Source organism: Ptychodera flava, chromosome 16, assembly GCF_041260155.1.
Source record: "Ptychodera flava strain L36383 chromosome 16, AS_Pfla_20210202, whole genome shotgun sequence".
NCBI classification, from domain to species: Eukaryota; Metazoa; Hemichordata; class Enteropneusta; family Ptychoderidae; genus Ptychodera; species Ptychodera flava.
In genome coordinates, this window is record NC_091943.1 from 6,390,196 (window position 1) to 6,413,998 (window position 23,803).

Below are 23,803 nucleotides of genomic sequence, written 5' to 3' on the forward strand. Positions count from 1 at the left end.
CAACTTCCGGTAACGGTGGCTCCCAGAAACACGCTCAATGTTTATGGAACGCGATCGACGTGTCTGTGCTAATACCAAACCCCATAAACGACAAGGTTAGTGTAGTATAGTGTTTAGTCTTCAGTAGTGATAAATCGGTACGACCAAATGCAGTAAATATGTGGGATTTTACATGAAAATGCCGCGCCATGTGTGGCGCGCTTATTTTGTGTGCTACAGGGCCTTCGGCATTGTAGCTCTACTAGTGAGCGAGGTCGCAAAAACCAAAACTCACCGACCGCCTCACCGTAGAGCTACAATTTTGCAGCTAAAAGGTCCCCAGCACAGATAATATGGAAATATTTCTATTTGACCGGCACCTATCACTCGGCACCTGCCAATTCAATATGCAAATCCACAACAATTAACACCAAGTCATCTAACGACAGCTGCGTTCGACAGACGAAATGAAAATCTGACGTTATCTAAAAAATCGACGTCCACAAGAGTCAAGCATTCTAAAATTAAAGATTAATCTACATTTTGAAAAATATACTTCTTTTTTAAATGTTGAATAACATTTACTGGTCAATATTGGTCAAGCCAAATAAAACTCAATGAATTATGAATGCTTGAAAAAATGCCCGCTAAAAATTCAAGAAATCGCGACTTTTATAGTTTACACCATACAGTCATTGTATATTGCGATGCGGGAATGGTAGCTGTTCACTTGTAAATTGTAGAATTCTATCTCGTTCTGACGGAATACAATCTCAGACGTTTGTCTTGGTTTTGGATGCTCGTCAGGATCTCTAAAATGAAAAAAAAAAAGAAGCCGCTTCACAGATGAAGAAACCAAGATAAACGCAGTATAGTGATGACAAGGAAATCGCATTTATTGAGCAGAGCACATTGAAGGTTGCTAAACCGCCCTTGAATTCACTATTTTACAGTGCTTGACTTTCGGAGAGTCTAGCATATATTTTAGGGATTATTGATACGCATCTCAAATTTTCCGATGCTTTGATCAAGAAAGTTTAATGGTTTCCTTGCCAATATCGAGAATAAATAGGACGGATTCAATCTTGAACTTGTTATTTGTTCCATGTCCCTGTTATTGTCATTCTTTTTGATAATTAACTGAAAAAATTTAATATTTGATCTTCTACAAAGGTTAAAAAACTTAGCAAGTTCCAAAATGAGTCTGAGCATTGGGTCATTAAAACATGTAAGACTATAGGATTCCAAATATTTATCCAACAGTTCTATTCTGCTTCAAGTTCATCTACAAAAAATATAGAATTTGGCTCAGACATATTCTTGTGCAAGAAATATTTCATTGTGACATAAACCTACGTTATTTAAATCGCACAGTTTACCTGAGCTTTCAGAGCTTCATTGATAAGACGTGTGACGTCATGGCGTTCGTCTGCGCAATCGTACCGATCAGATTCTTGCACACTCTTTCGAACAGTACGTCCATTCTGAAATTCAGTCAGATAAATTTTAAATATCTGTGCTTGAACATTCAGCACATTAACTTTATAAGAATTTTTGAGTAATCAACAACATTACTGGTCGGAGTACTTTCTTTCAAGCCATCATTGTGATTTCATCTTTGAAATTGTCATAAAGGATGGGCATCATATGTAGACGCATGGAATTGTTTTGAAATTACACAATTGAAAGTAACCATTATGTATGTATGACAAACCTCATCTTCTAGGGTGACGTCACAACCATATGAAATCAGAAGTTGCATGATGTTGATGTGAGCATTCCAAGCTGTCAAATGAGCTGGAGTTTCCCCATACTGTTAAGTTACAGAAAAAGATAAGCCACCGAACACAGTGTCACTATTTGAACCAACCAGTCTACATGGCAACTGTGAACCAACGGAGACTTCCATTACATAGGTGTTTATCCATTAAAGTGAAATTCATCCATGAAATATCAGCGGTAAGTCGACTGAAATGATCTATCTATCTATCTATCTATCTATCTATCTATCTATCTATCTATCTATCTATCTATCTATCTATGCAGATTTTCATGAGGTCATGCCAAATTCAGCGTGAAACCAAGGCAACTCTGTTCAAAAGTAGACTGTAAACATAATACACATACCGCTATCTCACGTTAATAATTCGACGAACCCAAGAAAAAAGTGGAAATTGAACGGTCATGATTGCACATTTTGTCTGCCATTTTCATTTCATTCATTCACGTAACGTAACGTAACAAAGACGAAAATGAGGTGAGAGTAAACTCGCCTAAAACACACGTAGTGATGACAATGACCTATTTTACTGCAGAATATGCAAGTGTGACCTTAGAATAACGAGTTACAGTTACCTTATTCTCAGCATTAACATTAGCACCATGTTTAAGTAAATTCTCAGTGGCTTCGCAGTGTCCATATGCTGCAGATACATGCAGAGCTGTAGCGCCGTGCTGTCATATGAATTAATAATGCAAAGTTCTACAATTAACCGCAGAAAACACTGTCTTGATAAAATAGTGTTCAATCACAACTAATTTTTATCAGTTTCGTCGATCTACTGAGGAATTTGCACATGAGCGGTTGGTCAGTTCTCCTTTAATTGTGTGGTGATGACTTAGTTATGTCAAAGATGGTAAAACAGCAACAGTACCCTGATCGTCCATGACTGAAACGAGAAACGTGTTTACTTCGCTTTCGCGCCTTTGAAGCCATACAAAAACAGCAATTATCAGATGTCGACATTGAAGTAGGTCTTCTCGTTTCGGAGAGAATCCACTGACAAAGAGAAACACTATCCGGCATCTTTTAAGTACTGTTCATCCAATGATGAACACGGCAAGTATTAATTGTTTAAAAATATAGCCAATCGCTCTCACAATTAAATGTAAACCAAAGCCACAGAATATGTTGGAATACTTAAGAATAAACTTCATGCAGATTTCCATGTAAACTGTCTTGTCATTTTGATTGTGGCGTCATTTTTATCTGTACAAAATATGTTGAGAAGTATGATGATTTTTTTCGAACTGTTTTGTTTTCTCTTTAATCCTCTTGTTGAGGGAATATTGTTCTTGCACATACGCTGATAATTGAACAAGTTCTATGACTTCAAAGCGACTAAAATTGTCATATGTTAAAGGCAACAGCGATATGGTGAAATTCAAGACGAGTGTCTATTTGACATCTACTGATCTAGTAACATGTTGTACTGAACAATGACAATTATTTTAACAATTTAGAGGAACTTAAAAGTGTTACAACATTAATTTACTCACGTCAAGAGTTGTAGCGTCGATGTCTGCTCCACAGTCTAAGAGTTTGCAGATTGCCGATGAACTTCCAAACATTGCTGCGACATGTAACGGTGTTGCCCCGGACTGAAAAATAAAAATGACAGTAAAAAGAAAATGTATGCATTGTAATGATTTGTAAAACTGTCAATCGCGATTAGACCACTTCGTTATGCTATGCAATGCTCCTGGCTGTTCAAAGCCCCACGATTTCTGGTCCATTGTCCGTCAACCGTACTATAGCCCTTAAACTGCTACTTCATTATTCTTTTAACTAACCTCGTACATCATATTTGGATGAAACTGCTCAACCATCATACACCCGTGTTTTTAAACCAAAACTATGGTTGCCTTTAACCTTCGTGCAGGAGACTGGGAATGGAATAATTACGTACGGCATCTCTCTAGTAACTAATGAAGATTGCACTTTATACGTACCAAATGCCAATCAACATACCGTTTTGTTTCTCATTTTCAGGTCGGCGCCATTGTCCAAAAGTACGTCCATCACTTTTGTTCGGTTACATGCTGCTGCTTGGTGTAAAGGTGTGGAACCGACCTGCGAAGACAGAACACTCGATGTTATTTCTGCCGTTAAAATACTCTTTCGTAATGAAATAACATTTCCATTTGAAATGAACAAATTTCAAATAATTGCAAACTGCTTTCAAACAAACTGGTTCCAGAAAAGGTCCGCATGAGAGACAAACAAGGACAAAATATAAAGATGTACGACAATGTAATACCGTTGCCTTTTATGTAATCTTATCATTATTTGGTTTTGATCTTTTGTTCTTTGTTAAGAATAAATATGAATGTGATTTGAGCATCCACACTACAGTAATATGCATATAAAGCTCCTTCTTGGAAGAAATGATAGAACGAAAGTACTACGGTCATAATTTCAGTTACGTTTGTGTGATAACCTGTCGAGTGACAGCGTTACGGAAAGAAAAAGCTTCACTTTCGCATTAGACATTTCCCATTACAGACAAGCCTAGTGACCTATAGGTAGATCTTTGAGCTGCCGGAGAAAGACGCATTTTTTACCGGAAGAAGATTTTTCGCAAACAAATCACGTGATTAAGTAATATGTTTACAGTCTTTACTAATATGCATTTTTTATGGCGTACTCACTTTGAAACACGTATGCAATTATTTATGCCGATGTACTAATGTGAACTAACCTTAGGCGTCTTGGCATTGACCTCAGCGCCATGGTCAACGAGGAGCTGAACAATTTCTTCATAACCATTGTTAGCCGCTACGTGCAAAGGATTCCACCCGTCAATCTGTATTGTTTGTTAAAATGCCAAGCACGTTTTCGATAAACTTAATCATCGGAGTCTGATATGCAAGAAATCACTATCAATAACAACCCTTAACCAGCCATTGTCCTTTGATTGGGTCGAAGGTCATCAATTGTGGAACCATATTCAATTTATCAATTTAGTCAAAAATATTTATAACTCGCAAAAATCAATAAATCTAGCGCGTATCAGTGGGTTATATGCCTTAGTGAACCAATGAGTCTTTCAAATTAGTTCATGCTTGAAGCTGTTCACAGTGGCTATGCTCACATGGTATGGATTCCAAAGTTATGGAGCCAAAGGTATTTTGACTAATGTCATGTTGTGTGTGAGATACGTTACAGTACAGGCTCAATCAGATTAAGTAAATAACATTTAGAGATGGCTCTTCACCGTTGTTGGTTCTTTCCTGTTGTCTCGTCTCTCTTGATTGGCTGCTGCGGAGCGGGAAGTTTAATAAAAGCGGCACTCTGAGGTGTTGATGTGCATGGATAGGTGACAGTGGCGGAACGAGTCAGACTAATACAACGGGCAAGTACATGTATAGGCTCGGTCTTTGGTGAAGGGACCTTGGTATAGGTAAAGACAGAGCGATCTCTGGATCTAGTTTTCAATAGTTTGCTTTGAAGACGAGACGATATTAAATGAGATAACGACAGCAAAAAAACTCACAGCGCCAGAGTTTGAATACTTTAGTTTCACAGTAACATTCGGGTCACAGTCAGGAACTCCCAAGATAGCTCTGACATTTTCAATGTCACCCCGCTTTGCCGCTTTGAATAATTTCTGAAAGATAGATAACATATCTATCGTCTAGTTATCGCCAACAGGAAATAGATAGTCACAAGAGGCTTCCCATATCATCAGTACACCAAACTGCGTATAATCAGACTGTCAGTAATCTGATGCAAGACTTGTATGTTCTAACAACATAGTTAAGATTCAACCTCCATCTGAAAATTCCCATCTATTGGTCTGCAGTGTGGTAACGTTGTAAGCGATATTCAAGATCAACCGACACCGAAAAGCATTATAAACTGTCGAGGAACAAATTCAATGCGGTAATGTGGTTTAGATTTCAAGATGGTACAATTCTCATGCGTTCAATCCACAAAACTTGCGGTGCGGAATGAAACATACACATACAGATTTCACTTAGATAAAATTGAAATACCTTTGATATGTCAACTGAAGCCATGGTTCTTTATTTTGCTGTTGGGGAACAAAGACAATATTGGATTGAAAGAAACTTCCGACGTAAAAGGTCTGTATTATCCGGGTGACGTTTTAGAACGGTCCACGATCGTCGTTCAAAAGGGCGAGTATAGGCTGTAACTTTTTATATTTTTTTTTACCTTTTTATTTTAATTTGAACTACAGATTCTTCTTCTACTCCCAAAGTATGTTAGATAGCATTCAGTTTGTTAACTTCGCCCGTACACGTGTAGACTGCATTGTTCACAAGTGAATTCTGACCCGGGCTAGAAATCAAATATGAACGATAACAGTGTATTTTACGCATGCACATGCAAAGTTGACAAGCTGAATGTTATTGTTTTACAATTCTAATGGGAGTAAAACAAGAAACTGTAGCTGTCATATCAAGATAAACAGAGAACACGATTGGAACTAATTTGGGATAATTGGATGGCGAAGTAATGTCGATTTAATCGGGAAATGTAACCTTATCTAATTTTCGTTTTATGTTACAAACTAGTTTTTACGAGTAAAATGTAATATTGCAAAATTCAGCTATAGGGCACCTAACATGTTTGAGAAATTTGAAAAATATGAAGATCCAATTATCTCAAATTAGTTCCAATCGTGTTCAGAGCAAAAAATCAAAACTTACGGAGCCAGACAGGCTCTTTAACTGACATGGTTTTTGTAATAAAAAGAAGCACTACTGATTGTACTTCTTCACGCCAGAGAATTATTTGATCCCTGATCGGATCTACACAATCATGCCGCCCTTTGAACCGAAAGTCACACGTACACTGATTATATTTAGATCATCATATAAAACTGACCGTCGAGTACTTCTATGTATGCCATCACATCCTGAAGCAAAATAGTATTTGCCTTGCTACAGTTTTCACTTTTCACTAAATAGACATAGTTCAGCGTAAATTGGCGATTTGTCGACAACAGTTGCCAATCAACACTTTAAACTTCGTCATGCCACTTACCTTTCTGTCACTCATGAGCATGTCTTAGTGATCCTCATGCTAAATCCATACTGCTAGGAAACAACTCTTTCTGCAGTGTTCGTGGAGGGAGGATAAACATTCGAAATGACAGTTGAAATGTAACTGTTTTAACGATCTCACCGACATGCGAATGTCACGTCGCCCTTCGTTAAAGAAACCTTACACTATAGACTCTCTTGCTCTAGAGCCCACAGTTTGATCTTTGAGTATTAGTCTGATGTTGATCTTATCATTTGATAATAATTTGCAAACAATAGTTTGTCGTCAGACTTTGCCGTTTGATTGTCATCACAGGGTACGAAGTACATGTACTGCGAAGGATTGTATCGTAGAAGGCGCCATCGTTTGTGTTTAGTCTCCTCTGCCAGTGTGTTTCCTGTGGAACTCGTCGACACAGTTTATATATACATATTCCAAGCAGATACTTCAAAAGTGACACATCGTCCATGAATATGTGTATTTTCTGATGCACTTATCGTTGACAGTGTTGGAGATAACAGCTTGGACAGAAAACACTAAAAACTAATGGAACCATCCACGGAAATAATTTTTAAGTTAAATCACTGTGAAAGTATCTACAGACGTGTTCAGCCACATATACATTCCTAGACAATCTTCATAACCCATAATCGCAAAATTTCACTCCTTCTTTCCCTAAGACAATCGTTCTTTGCATAATTGTTAAAAGCAAACTTTCAATGGTGAAGAAAATAGGAAACTTTTCACTAATTTTGCACACTTATACATGCCTCTCCATGCGCTGAACCTTCAAACCGTAGCTCACAGCAGGCGGGTATTCAGTCATAGACTCGCACATATTGAATGAGCTCCAGGCCTTTGTATGCATTTATGACGATTTATTAACACTACAAGGCAAATTACACAGCAAGTAACTTTACGATACTTAGTAATATTGATTCTGTCATGACCAGAAAGTACCACAGCATTGTAACGATCTATTTTGAGGATAAAGTTTACATTGATTTCAATCTTAGAATATTTGTCAACTTGTATACACATTTCGTGAAAGTCAACCGTCACTGCGCTAGCAAAGTGTTTGATAAGTTTGTCGATGTGAATAGTTTCTTTATCGTTTCTCAATGAGATTAATATGGTTATAGTATTAGAACGAGCAAGAAAGAGAGAAAATGTCGGAAACAAACAAATGACAAACGGGCATACAATACTGCATACCCCACATTATGGTCTTAATTGCCTGTAAGCTAAATAGCCGATATACAGTCACCTGTAATCTAAATATGCCCATATATGGTCAAAGGGGCGTTCCTTGGTATTCGAAGTGCCCATGAGGGGGCGCTCTTTTTAAAAAGCGGCCACCCGCTTAAAATCTGTGACTGTTAGAGTTACTCTTTCCATGGTAACTCTGGCAAATTGGAACAGGTGACAGTATACCTTTAAGGATTCAAAAGTACAATATACGACATTAAATATGTGAGCCCAGAAGGTACCCTTTCATCTGAAAATGTAAATCATCCAATAATATGGATTCATTGATTGTAAATATGGTATTGAAGGCAACGGTCAAATATTCTCTGGTTACGTGAAAATGTGAATAAACAAGTGGCACAAAAATAAATGAGTTTTTTATACGTTAACTTTTTGTATTCTGTGTATAAGGTTTGGTAAATGTCACGCATTCTTGACTGTAACCAGGTATTTTTTGATCCACATTTATCAATATCATGCCGAATTCTTGACAGAGCTACTTAATAAACTGTCGACACAGTACTGAAATATAATGTACGGTCAACCTGAACTTCGAATATTCTATGCTTACATTTTGTGTACTTATTGATTGAAAATTGTTGTTTTCTTAGTTTCGTTTCCTCGTAGATGTTTTCAATCGATTATTATTATTATCTTTGACCTCGCTAAGACGTAAAACGTTTGAAAGTGTGAAAAGAACATAAAAGTAAAATACTTTAAAATATTTCGGATCAAGTTAAATATACGTTTAGCCATCGTTACGCCGGTGAAATATTCTTGATAATTTGGTACGGTCGATGTGTATAATTTCTTCATCGCCTCTTATCAATATTAATATGATTTAAGAGTTTCTAGTGCGAGCGAGGAAACGAGAAAATGATTTTAAAATGAAACAAATAACAAACCAGACAAAAAATCAAATATACCCTACACCACGGTATATATAATTCGCTAAATAGCCTATAAAGCCATCACTAGGAATTCAAAATGTAATAATATTCATCAAGATGGATGCAAACTAGTGAAGTTCTATTCCTATATGTATATGCTTGCAACAAGACAAAAAACTTTGTATATGGACTGGAGGCCTTGAAATGAAAATGAAATATAACAAATAAACCTTCTAAATAATGTAACCGCAATCGCACGGCAATACTTGTATACCGCATGGCTTCGATCAGTAATAGCTATTACTACGTACTTAAGTATCCCAAAAGCCCATTACAGGTCTTTAAAGTGTCCTGTCGTAAATTAAACTTGAGTGTAGTTTGTAAGCCCAGAACGTACTGTCGTCTTACAATTTAAAGCAATGAAAAGATACGCCATCGTTTTGAAATAAAGTAATACTATTTAAGGCAACGGTCAAATATTCTCTGGTTACGTCTCAAAATGTGAAAAAAAAGGGTTTCTTTACGTTCACATTTTGTATTCTGTGTTTTTTTTGGGTATGAGTATAACCTGGAATGTTTTATCCGCATTTATCAAATGAAACTAAATTCTCGCCTATCGATAAGGTAGTGAAGCAACTTAAACCTCAACTTCGAATGCTCTACGCTTCTTAATCTGTATTATCGAAAACTGTTTTTTTTTTAGTTTAATTTCCTAAATCATGTTTTTGTTGGTTAATATTATCTTTAATCTCGCTAAAACGAAAACTCACCGAAAGTGCAAAAGTGTATGAGTAAAATACTTCAATATAGTCGGTATCTAGTTATCTGGAAAACTTTATCACATTATGATACGGTGTATACATCAAGTATACACGAAACAGACGAGGTGCATCTCTGTATAATCCGAACAATCTCAAGCCTTAAAACGACATACATTCTAATACACTTCTCGTCTACCAGCAAGACTAGTAGTGACATTGGATCATTGTACATAATATGTTGTTCTATGAAATAGCACTGTGAACACAAAATTGATATTTACATTGGTTTCATACAAACAATGTCAACAGACCGTAACAAGTCTACTCCTTCCATGTTTCGTTTGTTTGGAGTAAATCCTATCTTATGGAGGTAAATAAAAATTCAGCTGGCATTTTTCAAAACATTATTGACTCCTGCATGTAAATATTTAATTGACTCCTGCATGTAAATATTTAAAGATCTATACCCTGGTATAATACTTTCGGGCACTGCGTGGTGAGGTAATAGGTAGTATCTTAAGGTTAGTTCATATAATATGTTGCAAACCGCTTATTGTAAAGCAAAATGGTAAATTTACTTACAAAACTGTAAGGTGTTTATGCCATGCAATCTATTCCTGTCATATTAAATGCAACCGATTGATACTGCAACCGATTGATACCGATCATGTTGCGTTTTACGCTACTCGAATTCGTTCTTCGATTCTAAAGAACGCAGATTGCAATTTGTAAATATCATATGTCTTGCCATTAAATGTTCACTGAAGACTGATTACATTCTGTATATAGTCGGACATCTTTAGGTATCTGTGGGTACTTATTAATGACATTTCTTTCCCGTTGTTTTGTCGGCTGCCATCTTACAAATCGCTGGTATCGACCATAATTCTAACGAAAGCGACGTCATCCTTGATATAGGCGTGTGCGTCACTATCCAGTAAGCTCAATGGCATGAACAGTGGACAGCCCGACGCAATATTGAGATCACTTGTTGGACGTCTGAAGGAGCTTGAATTTGGATCTGGCCTGAATGCGTCTATCATGTGCTCCTTGTTGTTCTGGTCGATCCACATAAACGTGACTTTCTGCCTGAATGGCCATCTTAAGATGGCGTCGTACTCTCCCTTCATGATGACGAAGAAAAGTGAAACGTGGTTTCCTTTTCCCATACCATCACCGTTGAGATACACCCTGGCGCACATCTTGTAACCGAAACGACTTGTGAAGAAGTATGGTGAGTATAGCGATAACGTACGGCCGGATATGGCATCTCGTCTTTTCTTCGCGAAATCTGTTATTTTCCAGGCAAGCATCCCTTCGTAGCCAGTTCTCTCCAAGGACTGTATACGGAGATCTTGTTCTGCAAGGCTGACGTCCTTCAGAGCTATTATTTTATCTTGTGCTCTTAGTTTCTTTTTCCTATGCTTCTACCAAATCGCGGACCAGTTTATCTGCCATCCTCACTGACTGCATAGCGTCTGCGTTTCTTTCAACATCTCTATTGAGGACTCCAATTACGCCATCACAGGTTGAGAGTTTTACTTCGAGGATCTCATTCTTGCTTTTCAGTTCTCTTTGACGGCTCTCAATTCTTTCGATTTCTTCTTGCGAATCCTTAGAATCTTTTGATTCGACTGATCGTGCGCCAAACGCCTTTAATCGTTCAAATTTAACTTTGAGCTCCTGTGACCGAGCTCGTAATTCTTCAAGTTTTTTATCTTGCTGAGAGACAAATCTTGAAATTTCGACGGCTTGCTCCGTATGTCTTTCATGTTCTTCGACGGACAACTTGCAATCTGATACTTTTATCGATAGTAAATACATGTGATTTTCTGTTGCTTCTACGTCGTGTTCAGTTTGCTTGCCTTTCTCAATCTGTAGAACGGAAAAGGGGTAATGATGTATTTGGTAAATCCGCACTTAAATACAATAAGACATGTTATTTTGATGCGTCCTAGTGATTGTTAACGGCAAAAAGTATGCTTATGGAAGGATTACTACCTGTGTTGACCCATAGGCGCCATGCCGTGTGCGCAGGGCCTTGGGATGATTTAATCTTCCATGCGATTATCTCCTGGTAAAGGCGTAGAGTTTACGACTTCGTTTGCTTAATATTTTCTAATTCCGAATGAAAAAAAGTTCGCCATTTAAGTGGGATTTGTAATATGTTGTAACATGCAGAGTGACACCTGGATTTTCAGTAAAACTTCTATCGGGTAGAGAAATGTGTATTCTAGGGAGGCGAAAAGCTTGGAACATGAAATCAAAGAGATTACGAGAGGTTGTGCCACCCGCCCCTGTACGACAATTTTTGAAAAAAATTAAACAGATTTGATACCTCGGGTGCAACCAGAAGAGGAAGATTGTTGAAGTGTTTTCTGTGTTCCAAGATAAGAACAAAATGGAGAAGACTGACCGGGATGACCGTATGATAGGAGGATGTCTCCCTCTCATACTGCAATTTTGAAAAAAAAATGTTATCATTTTCGTCCCCTCAGAGCTAGCGTACAAGTTAAGAACGATACGTGACAATAAATTTGTTTTAATGGACGGCCGGAACAAGGTTTTTTCAAAACAAAACTTTTATTTTTGGAGAATGAATAATGATAACAACAGGAAAATCAACAGTAGTGACTACTGATATCAAAGTTATTGTTTTGTGGGAATCCAAACAACATATAAATCAGTATTGAAAGGTTTTAGAACACACGCTATATTTCACCATTAAATTATCAAAAGTCATAGCTCAGACAGTGGCAGCAAGCGAATAGTATTAATTTGAAAATTCCCTCCACACAATACCTCTGTTTATCTACGCAAGTAATATTGGGTAATCCGCAATGAGTAAATGTGATAGGCCAGATATTAGGGGATTACCCATGTAGCTACACTTCCCATGAATTAAACCTCATTAATATGTTAATTTCACCTTAAATCATAGGACGCTGAGAGGATGTGCCTGTATTGGCAAAAGGGGGAAAATATCCGTACACGGATACAGAAATAAAGGCACGAGATGAGCTGGTGTTTGGGTCAAGTAGGGGGTAGTTTATTTCAAATACAAAGACTGAAGTGTGTCAGTACCCTCCCTGGCGGCTGGTTAAATGTATGTCATGATAAAGACAGAAAGGGGAGGGGCACTGATACATTACTAATATTAAACTAATTCTACAACTACTCTCATTAATCTACAACTACTGAAACTACACTAAGTTCCCCAAAGACCCAAACACCCTAGATGTAGGGAGAAGTTAAGTAACAGGGAGCTTGGTACATTCATAGAAACAACTGTTACGTTATTTGTACATTATCCAGACAAAAACAAACATCGAATCAGATTCAGATCATTTCCAGGTGATTTTTTATGAATCATACCACGAGGAAGGAAAACATCAAAGTTGACTTTATTTCATCAAACCAAAAGTCAAGTATTTTATTCCATCCATTATCCAACAGACGTACGCCTCGTTACAGAATGAGGCACTCCCAATTAGAAACGGAGCAATTATTATTACCCCTGGTCACTGGACCTTATATGATACCACTCAACTCCCTGCTTGGGAGCAAATAACAGCTCACATGTCCAGGCAATAAGCACAGCAGAGCTAAATGCACACATTACAACCACTGTCCTACCAGGTACCCATCACTCCTGGGTGGGGAGAAGCAATTAGGAATAAAGTGCCTTGCTCAAGGACATAACACCATGGCCATGCCAGGGCTCGAACTCACCATCCTGTGATCGTGAGTCCTCTGCTATAGCCACTGGCCCATGATGCCTCCTCTACAATTGATCATGTACTGATACGATCGATTGATCAGTCTCGGCAAAAACAAAACAATATTTTAAATATCTCCCATCTGCTATACCTTGTCCTGATTTCAATGCGTGCAGGTAAACATATCGATTCTGCTGTATAAATGATTACTTTGTTTCAGCCTTAGTACCGGTCCTGTAACCTCCACAAATGTAATATCAAACACAATTGTAATAAAATGCACCCATAATTGTAATATCGCCTATAAATGTAATAAAAAACACCCATAAATGTAATATTTATCAACCATATATGCAATAAATCTATTTTGTCGTTGCAATTGAGGAATTAGCCCTTAAATATTGATCTATGTAAAAAGGAAAGCAACTCCACACATTATTCATATCTTGATTGTTTGCGTTTTAGTATGTTTGTACGTATATTTGAAAGTGTATTTTACGTTTCACTGTTTTGTGTATAGAACTGATTGGCCACGGCGAGACGCAGCTGTAATATGAATGTCAGTGCAGTCTCTACTCCAGCATGAGAGTGGGGAAGACTGTATAACACTACGATCCTTTAACGCCATTTTTTCGAAAATTGCCTTACTTTCTTAATCAATTGCCTCAAATTCGTCTTCAGTGGATAAATTGTGTGGAAAATCGATAGATTGTCTGTATTCCTATATTGTCCCACTTGAATTTTGTTCCTTCACTATAGGGATGCCAGGATGTATAATTTTGTTCTACTGTGTTCAAGGTATTGTTCGTATTGTTTTTTACTAGATTGAAATATATGTTCTCGTCGCCATGTTTTGTGTCGTAAGGTTTTATATTTCTCTGTTATTTGTTCTGAGTCACCTGTGTAACCTCCACAAATGTGATAATCTCCACAAATGTAATATCAACCACAATTGTAATAAAATCAACCACAAATGTAATAAATTAGTCAACCGTTAATGTAACAACCCGCAACCACAATGTAATAAACAAATTAACCATAAATGTAATAAAACTCAACCATAAATGTAATAAACTTGAACTTGCATCTGTGATCATTTGTTTATCAATGCCCAAAGTAAATAATAACTTTAATAAGACTAGTGTAATGTTATTGCATACTTTCCTGAAACTAGGTTTCCTTTCCGAAACACAGAATAGAATACTTTGAGAATACTATCAGAAAACGGCGAGGTACTGATCAAACCGTTAGATAATGGAAGCGGAACAGCAGTTCTAGACACTGATAATTACATAATAAGGAAGCGTCAAAATAACTCGTCAACCAGTGATACCACACAAAGTTTATGACAGATGACTCAGAACAAATAACAGAGAAATATGCAACCTTATGACAGAAACTTACGACACAAAACATGTTGACGAGAACATGTATCCATGTTTAAATCTAGTAAAAACAATACGAACACTACCTTGAACACAGTAGAACAAAATTAGACATCCTAACATCCCCAGTGAAGGAACAAACATCAAGTGGGACAACATAGGAATACAGAAAATCTATCGATTATTCCACACAATTTATCCACATAAGATGAATTTGAGGCGACTGATTAAGAAAATACGGCAAATTTCGATAAAAAGGCGTTAAAGGATCGTAGTGTTATACAGTCTCCTCCACTCTGGAGTAGAGACTGCACTGACGTTCAGATTACAGCTGTAATGACCAACCAGTTTTGTACCAAAATAGGGAAACGTAAAATACACTTTCAAATGTACAAAACACACTAAACGCAAACAATTAAGATATGAATAATGTGTGGAGTTGCTTTCCTTATTACAAAGATGAATATTTAAGGGCTAATTCCTCAATTGCAACGACAAATAAGATTTATTACATTTATGGTTGACAAGTATTACATTTATGGGTAATTTTGTTATTACATTTATGGTTACCATTTATTACAATTGTGGTTAATGTTTTTATTACATTTATGGTTGATTTTTGTTACATTTATGGGCGATATTACATTTATGGGTGCATTTTATTACAATTATGGTTGATATTACATTTATGGAGATTATTACATTTGTGGAGGTTACAACCTGTCATAAACTTTGTGTGGTATCACTGGTTGACGAGTTATTTTGACGCTTTCATATTATGTAATTATCAGTGTCTAGAACTGCTGTTCCACTTCCATTATCTAGCGGTTTGATCAGTACCTCGCCGTTTTCTGACAGTATTCTCAAAGTATTCTATTCTTTGTTTCGGAAAGGAAACCTAGTTTCAGGAAAGTATGCAATAACATTACACTAGTCTTATTAAAGTTATTATTTACTCAGGGCATTGAGAAACAAATGATCACATATGTAAGTTCAAGTTTATTACATTTATGGTTGAGTTTTATTACATTTATGGTTAATTTGTTTATTCATTTGTGGTTGCAGGTTGTTACATTTATGGTTGACTATTTTATTACGTGTATGTTTATCGCTTGAAATCTTTTGATCTGTCTACTCGTGTTTCTGCCAAATTCCAGCCAGCGGAAATTCTGTTACAGCAACCAAATTTTGCCAACTGCAGTTCTAATATTAACATTGTACTAACCGTTTCATCACAGCCGATCTCATGAAATTTACACCAATGCCTCTTCCTTTCACAGTTTCCAGTATTTGGATCAGTGTGCTCGTTGAGCTGCGGAAAGAACATAACGACAGACGACGAAATAAAATTTGTTATTGATATGTGTTCTAAATCGTATAAGAAATTCAAGCTGCATTCCCTAATGACTTGATACATCTATAATGTCACTTGTGTTATATTTAGCTTCTCTGAAGTCGTTATATCAACAGAAACTCCACCCTCGCCATTTCTTAGAAAGGTGTTTAACTAGTTGTTCAAGGTGTCCCCCCTGATTTAATCATCAATACAAATGTTGAAAAATGTATTTCTAGACATTGCCAAGTAAATGTTACCGATGACAACATTACAAGTGCGCGCGTTTATTCTCATGTCATTTTTCTTTTGAAAATACAATTTTATCCACAATTTGCGTGTCCGTGAATACGTCTGTAACCGAACGGGATGTAATACGGAAAGAGTACTGGGGTGCTTTTTGATCTGCATGATATCTGTGACATCATTACCGAAATCAATGTTGTAAACAAAATTCGTTGGCACAATCATGTTTTCAGTTGATACGGCTGCCCTCAGTGTTGGTATTTCGACAAAGCCGTATCGTATGCGCCATACTAGTAATTATCGACGCTTAGCTAGGGTACTCCTATTGTTATAGTTCATTGTTATGTCTTTATCAAATGTACGTTATTTATATTGGTTTATTGTACCTTCCCTGCACTCTCGATACTCGATAGACACTATTCTGTACTGAACGAACAAATAAAACAAATTATACGACTTCCACAGGGAAACCCGCACATTCCTGTAACATTGGGCAGATCGTCCATGTAGCCGACACGAACACGAGTGTCTGTTACCGGCTATCAAAAACTATGAAAAATAGTAAAAAATGAGCTACAAAATCACTATCAGATGCTGTGCATCTACAGACACTGTACCAGATATGTCAAACATTTATATGTTACAGCACTGGTTAAAACGTAACTGTGCACTATATGCATTTCATACCCATGTACCTTGCGTTTTGCAGCTGTGTACCAGAGGTGTGAACAACAATACCAAAGCATCGTTTTAAAGTAAAGGAGGTGCAAGCTATTTTTTTCTCAATCCTGTACAAGTCCTTTTTGCAGCACTGTTACATACTTGTCTTCAATTGTCCTGTAATTTCCATTTGCTCAGCTATGTTGGAGAGGTATTTGGCACAGCTCTGTACCAGTGGTGCGCACAGTCCAGTACCAGGGATATTTGTTCACATGTGACGTGTACAGTACAGAAACCTGTTTGACCCTGTTTTACGTGGGGTCAAGGTCAGGGATCCCCCATGAGCTTGGTAAATGATAAAAATGACACACTATGGCTGTTTTTAAGAAGACTCCGCGACGGAACCTTCAGTAATTGTCACTTCTTTTTACATTTAGTATACTATTACGACTGATCATTATGGATTGAAAACCTTTCATTTGTCATATTTTGGCTTTTCCAATTGTTTTTGGTGCATCAATCATTCATTTTGAATTTCTGAACTGGTAATAAATTCATCAACTTACAAGCTCTAAACCTTCGTTTGATTCAGTCTCCTTCAATAATAAAAAAGGCAACGTGACTTCATTATTTGTTTGAGAGCAAGAAAATGGAGAATTCCTTGAAGAATTAAACAACTATGATATGGAGGGAGCGAAAAAGTCACAGCTGTTTTGGTTTAGTGTAATTTTCATAAGAATTCCATATCCACATGGTACCATCCAGATATGTAGATGATGAAGTAAACGTCATGACTGGTCTGGTGTCAGGAATTTCCCAAACAATAGCAGTTGCAGGTGAGTACTAACTATTTTACTTTTGAACAAAATGTAGGTAATAAAGCAAATCATATATTGTATGTAATGACACAAAGGCAGTAATACTGGAACATGAACTTGAATTTTTTATTGAAAACCACACTAATGTTCTCCAATTCTGTAACTGAACATGTACATAAACAAGAAACTGTAATTATAACAATATAAAAAAGAGAAGACAGGCGATGTTGAGTTGTGGCAAAAAATATGAGAATTGAAATTTATTATTATAAATTCTAGGGGTCGTTATAATTTATGTTTTCAAGGGACAGGAATAAGTAGTTTTCTTTTACAATTAACGTGTCTGTTTTTTTGGAGAAGTAAAAGTTCTGGTTAAATATTTTTTTTATTTAAAGGGAGAGTGCCACATTCTTTTTAAATTATTTCAATTATTGGGGAGAATAAAAGGGTCATTTTAAATTTTGGGGGTGGAAATCTAATTATTTTTTGAAAGGGTTGGTCGATCAAATGTTGGGGATGGGATATTATCGGATTGTGAATATGAAGGTGACAGATCTGGTAAATTGGGGGAGGAGTAGTTAAATTGAACGTCTTCATGAATGATACCCTGTCTTCTCTCTTCTGTTAAATCATACAAATTATACATTGCCCGGTAATTCTTAAACTGAAAATAAAAATCCCCGTCTTCTTCTCTGAAACCTTCCCTAGCAAACTTCCTCTGTGGAAAAAAAAAGATGCAGGAGAATTGATATCAGATAAACAGATAGAATATAGTCTTCAATGTGATTGTGACCTCCTATGTATATTTCCCTAGAGTAAGGTGTGACGTTCCAATGTGAAGCAAAGACATCATACATCAGTATTATAGCTTTCTTTCCAAAGTGAAATGTAGTTGTCCTGTGATCATTAGTAATTGGCATATGGCATTTGATAATTTTTCAACCTTAGAATTCAGTTGTGATCATGGTCCCCTGCATTTTGAGTGGTCACCATGTTAAAACCAATTGCTAAATGTTTTTACAATTCTATATATAACTAAACAACCAGATTAATTATATTTATTGCATGTTCGCACACACAAACTTTGCATGAAAATTTCCTCAAACCTGTTTATTATTGAGCAATTTGCTGATGGAAAACTGATATATTTTTTGCAACACATACAACAGTTTGTTGTTTTTACCAGCATTACATAAACATACTTAGCATTTGTTCCATGTATACAATGATGACTAATTTCATGTGTTTATATGCATAGCAGTCTTACCATTATGGCCAACTCAGCCTGCGCTGTGTTGTCTGGTTTAGCTTTCTTGTTTCTTGCAATGTTTAACAACAGCTCTTCCATGTCCATTTCCTTATATTTAAGCATGGTTTGTTCCTTTGCAAGCACCTATAATTTGAAAGAACATTTTAATCACTGTTAATTTTACATGTGAAAATGGAAAAATGTCACAGAGTTTTACCATACTTTATTTTTTAGTAAGCAAGCTGTACACTCGTTGAAACAATAAGCACGGTGTTATTAATCGACTGATGTGTTTTTTAAATTTTCTAAACCATCAGGTATGATGTTTAATATTGCGTATAGTGTGAGAAATAATTAGTATTCAGAGTCTAACAATGTTTTGACATCTTCAGATTGTTTTATCACGCCACAAAACAAGTATATTTCACATTCCAGCATTAATTGCTAAAACAATGATTATTTAGTATTGATTTTTATTAGTCCATGTAAGGTGTTACCTTTCTGCTTTCCTCTTGTCACCATTGACAGAATTTGTCCTTTACCCAGCTAACTATCTTGGCCTCTTCCCTCGTACTCACGTTGGGTGAGAGCTGTCTTGATGATGTCCTTCAATATAAAAATATTCAAGTTTTGAGTGTAAATTTTAATAAGCTGATCATATAATACAGCCACAGCTCAAATTCATTTATCTCTGTCCTTGTGTTATTCTAGTTTATAAATAGATGTTTAATAACTATGATTATTTAATATATATATTATTTTCTCAGAGGATTCACTTTCAGTTTTGCAATACTATGTTTCTGTGAATGGTAATCATACTGGAGAATCTCCTTATTTGTGTTATACATTGTGTTGTTTTAGATATAGTGCTTTTCAAATTTCGTCTTGATGCACTCTGAGAAGTATTCTAAAAGTACACATCAATTTCGGACCTAAACATTTTGCTAGGTGAAAATGTGTGCATACCATGGGCTACTTACTCTCGCCTTCTTCCCACCAGAGATTTCTCGATTTGGGGAATGCATATATATTTTCCCAGCAAGCCTTACAAGCTTGTCCTGTAAAAAGAAATCAAATAAAAAAGTGTGATTCCTTACCAAAAGGAAAAAAAATGTGCAAAAGACCAGAATTTAGAGAAAAAATATTAATTAGTAAGTTCTTAAGAAAAAGAATATCTTAATTTGGATATAAATTTTTGCTTAAACATAGACACCGTTGCGCCATGCATTCTCCCGAAAGTCTTTAAATAAATCTATAGCACCGAGCCTTTAACCACTCTGAAATGATCCATTTGTCCTTTCTTAGGAGAGATATGGCAGCACCCAGTTTGCTTTCAATGTCATCGAGCTTTTTTTCAATTATTTGAACTTTTTTGTTGATTGCATTGACGTATTGAAGGATGCGGACGTTAAGTGCTTGGTTCAGAAGCCATTTTTACAACTGCGAGTATCTGAAATTTCCTTTGAATATGAGCGGTAAAACATACAAAAACTTATTTTCGTTTACATGAACGTTGCTTGGTAACGAATGCACATTGTCTGGGAGATATTACAAATGTACGATCGAATTTATATCAATGTTAGGTCATTTCGAAAACGTTTTCTTTTTATTTCTGTACTGCATCCTTATTGTATGGGTCACATTAGTTTATTAGGTTTTTTAACCGCGATGATTTATGTAAGAAATGAGAAAGACGGGTATTGCCTGATATGATCTTGAGATTAATTCTCCTTACCGATTTATAGTGACCAACGTCACACAACCATCGAAACGCTAGAATCTGTCGTCTGCTCCAAAACCCATATAGTTGACGGCGCCCTTTGTGTCGATGTTAGTCCCACCCGACTGTACGTACTCGCAAGATTTCCAGTCTAAATTTACTTGGTGAATAGTTCGTTGGAAACAGACAGGTAGTGTTTACTTTCACAGTGCATAGGGGCACTATTTAATGATGGGTTCCTGCACTTTCCGACTATTAGTTTATATATCTTTACCTTAGCCCTACGAGTATGGCGAGAGTGTCCGGCTTTGGCTACGCCGGAGGTGGGAGGCGGCGTAGCAAAAGCCGGACACTCTCGCCATACTCGTAGGGCTAGGACGGGGCTAACATATTTACTGTGTACAATGAATGTGCGATCAATAAGAAAGTAAATTACCGGCGATTTCTTAAATCATGTCGATAGCATTTCTTCTCGTTTCTGCTCTTCTGCATGCAACGTTTAAAACGTAAACGCCATGGTTCGTTGTTTTTTGCCGTTATGAGCGACGTCAGTCTGTAGATTCGATGAAACAGACTCTGTATCAGGTTGGGGCGCTGTCGCTTCAGAAGAGACAGCGCCCCCTATTCAAATAGTGGGAAATTTTCGGGGGGGGGGGGGTGCCAGTGTTTTTGTAAGGTCAATCCTAGTGCCTTATATTGAGAGATTGCGTAGCTGTTATGATACTGTTTTCGTAGTAATGTGTTAAGAGGCTTACAATCTTGTTCATGATGTTTTTATTGGTATTGTTTATACTCCAACAGGGATTCTCTGTGCACAATTCAGGTGAACCAAACGGTATCATCCGTCTAGAGCACTGCCTATGATGTCGCTGTTAGTCATAACAGTAACGATTTTAATCATAGCGGGCGACTTTAACGCTCGTAGCGGAAATTTGGATGGCTACATCTGTTATGATTCAGATATAAATTTCTTTGTCTGTTTGAAAATGAGACTGATCCCATTAATCAGGAAAGAAATTAGAAAGATGAAATTGTACATACCTTGGGTAGAATGTTGATTGAGTGTGGCTGTAAATTTGATATCCACATTTTAAATGGTCGTTTTCAGCCTGAAGGAAACCTACAGGGTAAATTTACATGCACTGCTAACCAGGATGCTAGTGTTGTGGATTATATTCTGACTTCACTGAACTTTTTTATAAAATAAATGATTCGTAGTTGACAGTGTTGACGGTTCAGACCTCTCTCCGATCCATTGTATTTTTTACTTCCTGAGAATGACAAATATGGAAATTAACATTCCTCAGAGATATCAATGTTTCTCCTTGGTATAGGTATAGTTTGAATGCAGATTTGTTACACTATGTAAGGGAGAAATTGCAAAATGAGAGTGCTGTTTCATTTAGTTATTAAATGTAGGATTGAACTTGAAAATGGTAATATAAAAGGTGGCTTGCTTATTTTTGATGATATAATAGCAAAGTCATGTATAGAATTGAAATCAAATCCACGTGGTGGCAATCGAGGTTCTTAGGGGACAAACCATAGTGGGATTCTGAATGTGATTATTTAAGGAGAAGAAAATTTTATTTATTAGGTAAATTTCGTCTTTCCAATAAGTTAGATGATGATTTGACAAACTGTAAAGAAGCAAAAAATCAGTCCAAGTGTCTTTGTGCAGCTTGGTTGAAATTATATCTAAGGGACCAAAGGCAAAGGATGATTGAAATACATGTAAGAAATGACCCCTCTAGTTTTTGGCCGGTCAGAAAGTTACGCGGTACTTTCTCAGTAGGGAGTCAGATTAGTATATCTCCTTGTACATGATTTGATATTTTAACAACCTTCTGCACAGCTGAGTGTAATATTAAGAGAGACCTTGCATTTTATGACAGTATAAAAAGGGGATTTAGAGTCACATGATCATGAATGCTAGTTGTGCCAGGAAATTAATCCACAGGCTTTCCAAACAACCAAGCTCCTGATCTAGATGGCAGTTCCCTTTGTTGTCATTTGAAAACGGGTGACCTTAAAATATATTTATCGTTCGTCGTTTTGTAAAAAATATGGCGAAGTTAAAGGGCACTGAACAATAACGAGGCATGATGATCTTCGTGATGAATAAGTCATTTCTTTTCAAAACTTTTCATTAACCCTGAGCAGATCAAAATATTTGTTTACAATTTTGAAATTTGTTTGGGCGACACAAGGCTAATACTGTGACCCACACAGTTGATAATTTCCCAAAAGTTCAATGGAATCATGTGATCGTAGCTGAAAAACGACTTCAGCTTCCCCCACGCTCTAATGTAATTGGATAATTTCGAATCAACAGTAAGCGAGAGGGAGTGATTCGTCGAGCAAGAAGTATTGTCTTCGACATGCTAGAAGAGTTTAATCTAGTGGAAGCCAAACATAAGGCTCGTTTCTGTGATATACAGACGAGTACACGCGGCGAAGCATTGCTCCAACATTGACGATAACTCTGTATCCAAAGCCGTCTGAATTTGAACTTAGTCAACGATTTATCCATACTTTAGGAGATCCATCTATAGTCAATGAAACTGTAAAATTGTGAAGCAACACCTTGTGCTGCGAAGAGATTCCAGTGTTGAGACGCTTATTGTACAACCTACTGTAATACAGTCTGCCTTGCAAGGATAATCACCAAGAAGAGAATTTTTCAAGTCAAAGGTACAGTATAAATCATAAACTACTTTATGTTAAGCTATCTTATGCTGTGAACCATCATAAGTAGGAAGACGATGGTGGTTGCGTTAGGTTGGTAGGTATGTATTTGATAATCTTTGTTCGGTTTCTCAAACAGACAACTTGTCTGTCGTTTCCCAACAGCAAGACATACATATAATATTTGAAGTAGTAAAAAACATAATCGAGCACAAATTAATTTCATGCATATATATTGTATATATATATATATATATATATATATATATACACATATATTACATTACATGTACTAGAGTTCTCCAGTCGGACCT

The 23,803-nt window shown here is 36.6% G+C and overlaps 1 protein-coding gene across 2 annotated transcripts; it reads right to left on the reverse strand.

Moving 5' to 3' along the window:
- Positions 1-309: 309 nt before the first annotated feature.
- On the reverse strand, positions 310-7,043 carry LOC139152642 (ankyrin repeat and SOCS box protein 13-like). 2 transcript variants are annotated; one of them, XM_070725896.1, is made up of 10 exons: positions 6,773-7,042; positions 5,758-5,795; positions 5,256-5,369; positions 4,461-4,565; positions 3,731-3,832; positions 3,259-3,360; positions 2,335-2,433; positions 1,694-1,792; positions 1,359-1,463; positions 310-791 (listed from the first exon to the last, which is right to left on the reverse strand). In XM_070725896.1, the coding sequence occupies exons 2-10, from the start codon at positions 5,779-5,781 to the stop codon at positions 783-785; spliced, it is 759 nt and encodes a 252-aa protein (XP_070581997.1). In that variant the 5' UTR covers positions 5,782-5,795; positions 6,773-7,042; the 3' UTR covers positions 310-782. The 2 variants fall into 2 exon arrangements, with proteins under 2 accessions (XP_070581997.1, XP_070581998.1); XM_070725897.1 differs by lacking the exon at positions 5,256-5,369 and having other exon boundaries at positions 6,773-7,043.
- Positions 7,044-23,803: the final 16,760 nt, after the last annotated feature.